Source organism: Palaemon carinicauda, chromosome 31 (genome assembly GCF_036898095.1).
Source record: "Palaemon carinicauda isolate YSFRI2023 chromosome 31, ASM3689809v2, whole genome shotgun sequence".
Taxonomy (NCBI): Eukaryota; Metazoa; Arthropoda; class Malacostraca; order Decapoda; family Palaemonidae; genus Palaemon; species Palaemon carinicauda.
The window spans coordinates 75,947,327-75,957,469 of record NC_090755.1 but is presented as its reverse complement, the minus strand read 5'-3'; the positions used below and the strand labels follow the sequence as shown (position 1 = coordinate 75,957,469).

General features: G+C 34.1%; 1 protein-coding gene across 1 annotated transcript in view; it reads left to right on the top strand.

The window, feature by feature from the left end:
- Positions 1-10,143, top strand: part of LOC137624796 (uncharacterized) — a 90,729-nt gene that overhangs the window by 48,648 nt on the left and 31,938 nt on the right. Inside the window, exon 3 of the mRNA XM_068355750.1 lies at positions 471-624. Within this exon, the coding sequence (XP_068211851.1) occupies positions 471-624 (154 nt within the window). The remainder of the gene's footprint in view (positions 1-470; positions 625-10,143) is intronic.

Below are 10,143 nucleotides of genomic sequence, written 5' to 3'. Positions count from 1 at the left end.
TATCTTAACAACAAGCGGGGAAAGCAGCTGTAGGCTTCAATTATTCTCACTACCTTTTTATCCTACCATTAAAACACTATTTTATATAGACCTAACAATCCTTAATATTTCGTAATTAAGGTAAGCCTACTCATGTAAGATGCTAAGACCCACCTCTCAGCAAATATTATAAGACGATGTAGGCCTTGACGTCTTGACCAGTCTTTGATCACTCACTGTGGTGGTAAGGGAACTAATGACTCTTCAATAATGATCACTGAAAGTCTCGACTGAGAAAGGCAACACTCACCAATTCCATACTTGTATTCGACAATCAGTATTGTTCTGTTCGTGTAACATGCTGAAGTATCCTGTCGCCTAGCTGGTAGGTGGGAAGGAGGCACATTCTCATTGTTAAATGCAGTCCTACATATGTTGAGACTTTCATGTCAAGTTAATGAACATAATTGTGTCAATCTGATCATCAACAGGTTGCATAGATTTTCGGAAGTTCCTGCGCATGGTGATATAATTTCCCAAATTTTAGCCCAAATTTGGGGAAGATCCCCCATATCTGGCAACATTGTCCAAAATATCCACCCTGACTTTTGCGATAATTCACGGTATCTACTAGAAAACTCAAGAGTACGTCCCATGAACACGGAACCTCCCCCCCACACTATAGGCCATGTATTAGTAAAAGAAGAAAGGAACTTAAAAAGGAAAAGGATAAGTAAGAGTTGAAAATGGAAAGAAAAGAGAAACAAAAGAGAAGGAAGAGGAGAATTCAACACCAGACCAAAGAAAGCCTGTTGTTGTTTAGCTGGATAACCGGGGGACGTCAGTGACAAGATACCCTCTTTCTATCCTGCCCTGTCTCGGAACCCCAAACCAAGAGGTAGTCCTGAATCGGAAGACACCTAAGAGGAAGGATCCTCAACGGAGTCGATTTCTTAGGGCTTGACCCGACCCAGGACTCTCGGAAACCCGAGCCTCTTTACTTAAGATTATCCAGGTCGATACAGATGTCATTGCCATTACTGATCAAAAAATCTTCTCCATTTAAGTAGACTCAAATATTTTATGCAAAGTTTATGAATTTGTTGATAAATTCATAATGTCTTATAAAGGTTGATAATTCAGAATTTAGTTGTCTTTAATATTAGTTATCATTACATCTATTTATGAATTTTAAATATTTTTTTTATCTAATAAATCAGTAGTATGTTGGCCAACGAGGCACCCGTTGAGATACTACTGCTAGAGAGTTATTGAGTTCTGTGATTGGCAAGATAGGACTACATTGGATCCTTCTCTAGGTTTGATTTGAAAAAAAAAATCATTGATTAAAAGTTTTGTTTTAATTTACTGTACAAACGATGAAAAGAAATTAAATAGATGAAGAGAGTTGACCCGAGCGGCCGACCCAGCTTTGCCAAGGGGAATGAGGTCAAAAGAAGCAGTTACTTGAATAGCTAAGCCCATCTGTAGTCTATGCTCTGCAATGATACCGTAGATGTTTGGAACCTTGTTTTCAGTTATGGCTCAGAAATTCCTTAATAAGAGGCAGCGGGTTCTCCGGTGTGTTGCAAGAAGTATAAGTCGATTAAGAACATTATCTACATGAACAATAAGATGTCCACTTTTCAGTGGTAGGAAATTTACCCTGAACCCTGGGTCACTGAGATGTGCTTGAAAGATAAAAGACTTTTCGCCTTCAACTTCAATACTCCCTTTGTTAGGCCTATAAATATTTCCATTCCTTAACTTGAATATCCAGCCTAGAATATCTATTGAACAGTAACAAATAATTTCCAAGTTTTCTCTATAACTGTTGTTTGTTCGTAACTATGACTGTCTAAAGTCCAAACAATATTTTTAGACAATGTTTGATACAATTCTTTGAACACTTCCCCTTCACAGTATATATATATATATATATATATATATATATATATATATATATATATATATATATATATATATTAATGAATTTTAATTCAAACGTTAAAATATAGAAATATCAACACTAGTCATTATAATTTATGAAAAGCAACTTCACTAAAATAGATTCTCTCAATTAAAAAAAAATTGTCCTCACAATCTAAAACTGTGAGTCTAATTTCAGGGGAAATTGCGTAATCGTCCATATACTTGAATAGGTCGTATTTGCTGCTACTGTAGAGACGAGGAATATAATTGCTAGATTTTAGAATACCTACTTAAAAAGCAACGGTGTTCCTAGTGAGTGTAATTTCAGGTAGGCCTACAATGCAACACCTGAAACATATAGATGCAGAAGCTGTAATGTCAGGTAGGCCTACAATGCAACGCTTATAACATATAGATGCAAAAGCTGTAATGTCAGCTAGGCCTACAATGCAATGCTTACAACATATAGATGCAGAATCTGTAATGCCAGGTAGGCTTAAAATACAAAGCTTACAACATATAGATGCAGAATCTGTAATATCAGGTAGGCCTACAATGCAACGCTTAAAACATATAGATGCAGAATCTGTAATGCCAGGTAGGCTTAAAATACAATGCTTACAACATATAGATACAGAATCTAATATCAGGTAAGCCTACAATGCAATACTTAAAACGTATAGATGCAGAACTCTGTAATATCAGGTAGGCCTACAATGCAACGCTTAAAACATATAGATGCATAATCTGTAATGTCAGGTGGGCCTACAATGCAACGTTTAAAACATATAGATGCAGAATCTGTAATGCCAGGTAGGCCTACAATGCAACGCTTAAAACATATAGATGCAGAACTGTAATATCAGGTAGGCCTACAATGCAACGCTTAAAACATATAGATGCAGAATCTGAAATATCAGGTAGGCCTACAATGCAACGCTTAAAACATATAAATGCAGAATCTGAAATATCAGGTAGGCCTACAATGCAACGCTTAAAACATATAGATGCAGAATCTAAAATATCAGGTAGGCCTACAATGCAACGCTTAAAACATATAGATGCAGAATCTGTAAAGCCAGGTAGGCCTACAATGCAACGGTTAAAACATATAGATGCAGAACTGCAATATCAGGTAGGCCTACAATGCAACTCTTAAAACATATAGATGCAGAATCTGAAATATCAGGTAGGCCTACAATGCAACGCTTAAAACATATAGATGCAGAATCTGAAATATCAGGTAGGCCTACAATGCAACGCTTAAAACATATAGATGCAGAATCTGTAATGCCAGGTAAGCCTACAATGCAACGCTTAAAACATATAGATGCAGAACTGTAATATCAGGTAGGCCTACAATGCAACGCTTAAAACATATAGATGCAGAATCTGAAATATCAGGTAGGCCTACAATGCAACGCTTAAAACATATAGATGCAGAATCTGTAATATCAGGTAGGTCTACAATGCAACACTTAAAACATATAGATGCAGAAGCTGTAATATCAGGTAGGCCTACAATGCAACGCTTAAAACATATAGATGCAGAATCTGTAATGCCAGGTAGGCTTAAAATATAATGCTTACAACATATTGATGCAGAATCTGTAATATCAGGTAGGCCTACAATGCAACGCTTAAAACATATAGATGCAGAAGCTGTAATATCAGGTAGGCCTACAATGCAACGCTTAAAACATATAGATGCAGAAGCTGTAATATCAGGTAGGCCTACAATGCAACGCTTAAAACATATAGATGCAGAAGCTGTAATATCAGGTAGGCCTACAATGCAACGCTTAAAACATATAGATGCAGAATCTGAAATATCAGGTAGGCCTACAATGCAACGCTTAAAACATATAGATGCAGAAGCTGTAATATCAGGTAGGCCTACAATGCAACGCTTAAAACATATAGATGCAGAATCTGTAATGCCAGGTAGGCTTAAAATATAATGCTTACAACATATTGATGCAGAATCTGTAATATCAGGTAGGCCTACAATGCAACGCTTAAAACATATAGATGCAGAATCTGTAATATCAGGTAGGCCTACAATGCAACGCTTAAAACATATAGATGCAGAATCTGTAATATCAGGTAGGCCTACAATGCAACGCTTAAAACATATAGATGCAGAATCTGAAATATCAGGTAGGCCTACAATGCAACGCTTAAAACATATAGATGCAGAATCTGTACTGTCAGGTGGGCCTACAATGCAATCTTTACAACATAAAGATGCAGAAGCTGTAATGCCAAGTAGGCTTACAATGCAACGATTGAAACATATACAGTAGATGTAGAAGCCATGACTCCGTTTTCTTTATTTCCTTGGATGTTCAAATCGTATAACTTATACAAATTACTTTTGTTTTATTATTGCCAAGTTTCTTATTTTGAGAAAGAGATTCATATAAAGAGAACTCTGCTTCTTTCTTGTCGCCGCTCCTCTCACGTCGAGCAACTTGCACAGAAGCAAATTACCTCCTCGATTTCGAGGACAAAAAATGCTTATACTATTAGTTACCCCACATATAAATGATTAATTACCCTAATAAATATATATAATTTTGATAAATTTATAATTTACGTCAATTTTGGAATAAATTTCAATTTTAACGGTTTTACAACAAAGAAATAACATAGAAATTTAAGATATCGATATATTCTAAAATTATTTTGATAGGTACTGCGCAAAGTTGGCATTAAAATCACTGCGATCTCTAATCAGTTTGCTAACCTTGTTATTATTTTTGGTATGAACCAGTATCTTTTCTGATAAACGTTGCGTATTATTCATAGCTTAAAACTGGTGCAGTGGTCTTAGGCCTTTTTCAAGACTTTTCTTTGCCATATACAGCAGTCTTTCTTGGTGAGAGATTACGAGCAATTATCTTAGTCAGTTTTTCATTGAAATCAATTGTGATGAAATCAGTTATTGCTAACCTATTGTGCTTTTCCAACCATTTCCTTGTTTCATTGATGTCTTCTGATATTTTACAACATATCCACTCTTGTATCTCGTTCTCTTCACATTCCAAAATGTTCTGTATTACTTTCATTGCAAAGGTCACAAACATTATCTCTGCTATTTCTCATGAAATTCCCTTTCATTTTAAGCAACTTTACCTGCATTGGAAAGAAAGTTGGTTGGGAAATTTATGAGAATGTGTATGGAAGCCTATATGAAATAAGAGCATATAATCCAGTGGTTCAAACAGTTTTAAATTCTCGATATAGTTGATACTTTTAGGTATATATATATATATATATATATATATATATATATATATATATATATATATATATATATATATATATATATAACATATATATATATATATATATATATATATATATATATACATATATATATATATATATATATATATATATATATATATATACATATATATATATATATATATATATATATATATATATATATATATATATGTATATATATATATTCTTACCGTATGTTACTTTGAAATGTGTAATCAGTGATTTCATGAATTGATAAACTTTTCAGAGAATACGTGTAATCACTGTGACTGTTAGTGAGTTGATGTAATCATTAAGAAACCAGTGATTTCATGTAATCACTGAAAATTTAGATCAGAGATTACATTAAATCACTGAACGGTGCCAATTACATTGATAGAAATTTTATGTTTAATATTTCATCGCTGTAAAATGTAATTTCAGTAATTAGGGTGTGATGTTTAATGTTGAATCACCATAATCTTTATCCATTAATAGTATATTCTTCTTCAGCATGCGAGCAATCACATCGGTAGGTAGTAGGTTGACCAGGGCACCAGCCATCCGTTGAGATACTACCGCTAGAAAGTTACTGGGTCCTTTGACTGGCCAAACATTACTACCTTGGATCCCTCTCGCTGGTTACCGCTCATTTTTCTTTTACCTACACATACACCGTATAGTCTGGCCTATTCTTTACACATTCTACTCTGTCATCATACACATGACAACATTGAGATTACCAAACAATTCTTCTTCGATCACGGGGTTAATCACTGCTCTGTATTTATTCAGTGGCTACTTTCCTTTTGTCAGGGTAGGAGAGACTGTTTACCTATGGTCAGCAACTCTTTTAGGAAAAGGAGACTAGCCTCTGTACCATGACCTTCCACTGTCTTGGGTTATAGATATTTTGCTTGAGGGTACAATCAAGCATATTCTTTCTTCATTATATATATATATATATATATATATATATATATATATATATATATAGATATATATAGATGCAGAATCTGGAATATAAGGTAGGCCTACAATGCAACGCTTAAAACATATAGATGCAAAATCTGTAATATCAGGTAGGCCTACAATGCAACACTTAAAACATATAGATGCAGAAGCTGTAATATCAGGTAGGCCTACAATGCAACACTTAAAACATATAGATGCAGAATCTGTAATGCCAGGTAGGCTTAAAATACAATGCTTACAACATATAGATGCAGAATCTGAAATATCAGGTAGGCCTACAATGCAACGCTTAAAACATATAGATGCAGAATCTGTAATATCAGGTAGGCCTACAATGCAACACTTAAAACATATAGATGCAGAAGCTGTAATATCAGGTAGGCCTACAATGCAATGGTTACAACATATAGATGCAGATTCGGTAATATCAGGTAGGCCTACAATGCAACGCTTAAAACATATATATGCAGAATCTGTAATGTCAGGTGGGCCTACAATGCAATCTTTACAAAATATAGATGCAGAATCTGAAATATCAGGTAGGCCTACAATGCAACGCTTAAAACATACATATGCAGAATCTGTAATGTCAGGTGGGCCTACAATGCAATCTTTACAACATATAGATGCAGAATCTGAAATATCAGGTAGGCCTACAATGCAACGCTTAAAACATATAGATGCAGAATCTGTAATATCAGGTAGGCCTACAATGCTATGCTTAAAACATATAGATGCAGAATCTGTAATGCCAGGTAGGCTTAAAATACAATGCTTACAACATATAGATGTAGAATCTGAAATATCAGGTAGGCCTACAATGCAACTCTTAAAACATATAGATGCAGAATCTGTAATGCCAGGTAGGCTTAAAATACAATGCTTACAACATATAGATGCAGAATCTGAAATATCAGGTAGGCCTACAATGCAACGCTTAAAACATATAAATGCAGAATCTGTAATGCCAGGTAGGCTTAAAATACAATGCTTACAACATATAGATGCAGAATCTGAAATATCAGGTAGGCCTACAATGCAACGCTTAAAACATATAGATGCAGAAGCTGTAATATCAGGTAGGCCTACAATGCTATGCTTAAAACATATAGATGCAGAATCTGTAATGCCAGGTAGGCTTAAAATACAATGCTTACAACATATAGATGCAGAATCTGAAAGATCATGTAGGCCTACAATGCAACGCTTAAAACATATAGATGCAGAATCTGTAATGCCAGGTAGGCTTAAAATACAATGCTTACAACATATAGATGCAGAATCTGAAATATCAGGTAGGCCTACAATGCAACACTTAAAACATATAGATGCAGAAGCTGTAATATCAGGTAGGCCTACAATGCAACACTTAAAACATATAGATGCAGAATCTGAAAGATCAGGTAGGCCTACAATGCAACGCTTAAAACATGTAGATGCAGAATCTGTAATGCCAGGTAGGCTTAAAATACAATGCTTACAACATATAGATGCAGAATGTGAAATATCAGGTAGGCCTACAATGCAACGCTTAAAACATATAGATGCAGAAGCTGTAATATCAGGTAGACCTACAATGCAACACTTAAAACATATATATGCAGAATCTGTAATGCCAGGTAGGCTTAAAATACAATGCTTACAACATATAGATGCAGAATCTGAAATATCAGGTAGGCCTACAATGCAACACTTAAAACATATAGATGCAGAAGCTGTAATATCAGGTAGGCCTACAATGCTATGCTTAAAACATATAGATGCAGAATCTGTAATGCCAGGTAGGCTTAAAATACAATGCTTACAACATATAGATGCAGAATCTGAAAGATCAGGTAGGCCTACAATGCAACGCTTAAAACATATAGATGCAGAATCTGTAATGCCAGGTAGGCTTAAAATACAATGCTTACAACATATAGATGCAGAATCTGAAATATCAGGTAGGCCTACAATGCAACACTTAAAACATATAGATGCAGAAGCTGTAATATCAGGTAGGCCTACAATGCAACGCTTAAAACATATAGATGCAGAATCTGTAATGTCAGGTGGGCCTACAATGCAATCTTTACAACATATAGATGCAGAATCTGTAATGCCAAGTAAGCTTACAATGCAACGATTAAAACATATACAGTATATGTAGAAGCCATGACTCCGTTTTCTTTATTTCCTTGGATGTTCAAATCGTATAACTTATACAAATTACTTTTGTTTTATTATTGCCTAGTTTCTTATTTTGAGAAAGAGGTATAAAGAGAACGCTGCTTCTTTCTTGCACAGAAGCAAATTACCTCGATTTCGAGGACAAACAATGCTTATACTATTAGTTACCCCACGTATAAATTATTAATTACCCTAATAAATATATATAATTTTGATAAATTTATTATGTACGTCAATTTTGGAATAAATTTAAATTTTAACGGTTTTACAACAAAGAAATAACATAAAAATTTAAAATATCGATATATTCTAAAATTATTTTGATAGGTACTGCGCAAAGTTGGCATTAAAATCACTGCGATCTCTAATCAGTTTGCTAACCTTGTTATTATTTTTGGTATGAACCAGTATCTTTTCTGATAAACGTTGCGTATTATTCATAGCTTAAAACTGGTGCAGTGGTCTTAGGCCTTTTTCAAGACTTTTCTTTGCCATATACAGCAGTCTTTCTTGGTGAGAGATTACGAGCAATTATCTTAGTCAGTTTTTCATTGAAATCAATTGTGATGAAATCAGTTATTGCTAACCTATTGTGCTTTTCCAACCATTTCCTTGTTTCATTGATGTCTTCTGATATTTTACAACATATCCACTCTTGTATCTCGTTCTCTTCACATTCCAAAATGTTCTGTATTACTTTCATTGCAAAGGTCACAAACATTATCTCTGCTATTTCTCATGAAATTCCCTTTCATTTTAAGCAACTTTACCTGCATTGGAAAGAAAGTTGGTTGGGAAATTTATGAGAATGTGTATGGAAGCCTATATGAAATAAGAGCATATAATCCAGTGGTTCAAACAGTTTTAAATTCTCGATATAGTTGATACTTTTAGGTATATATATATATATATGTATATATATATATATATATATATATATATATATATATATATATATATATATATATATACATATATATATATATGTATATATATATATTCTTACCGTATGTTACTTTGAAATGTGTAATCAGTGATTTCATGAATTGATAAACTTTTCAGAGAATACGTGTAATCACTGTGACTGTTAGTGAGTTGATGTAATCATTAAGAAACCAGTGATTTCATGTAATCACTGAAAATTTAGATCAGTGATTACATTAAATCACTGAACGGTGCCAATTACATTGATAGAAATTTTATGTTTAATATTTCATCGGTGTAAAATGTAATTTCAGTAATTAGGGTGTGATGTTTAATGTTGAATCACCATAATCTTTATCCATTAATAGTATATTCTTCTTCAGCATGCGAGCAATCACATCGTCAGGTAGTAGGTTGACCAGGGCACCAGCCATCCGTTGAGATACTACCGCTAGAAAGTTACTGGGTCCTTTGACTGGCCAAACATTACTACCTTGGATCCCTCTCGCTGGTTACCGCTCATTTTTCTTTTACCTACACATACACCGTATAGTCTGGCCTATTCTTTACACATTCTACTCTGTCATCATACACATGATAACATTGAGATTACCAAACAATTCTTCTTTGATCAAGGGGTTAATCACTGCTCTGTATTTATTCAGTGGCTACTTTCCTTTTGTCAGGGTAGGAGAGACTGTTTACCTATGGTCAGCAACTCTTTTAGGAAAAGGAGACTAGCCTCTGTACCATGGCCTTCCACTGTCTTGGGTTATAGATATTTTGCTTGAGGGTACAATCAAGCATATTCTTTCTTCATTATATATATATATATATATATATATATATATATATATATATGTCTTACTTATAACTGTAATCGAACAGTTT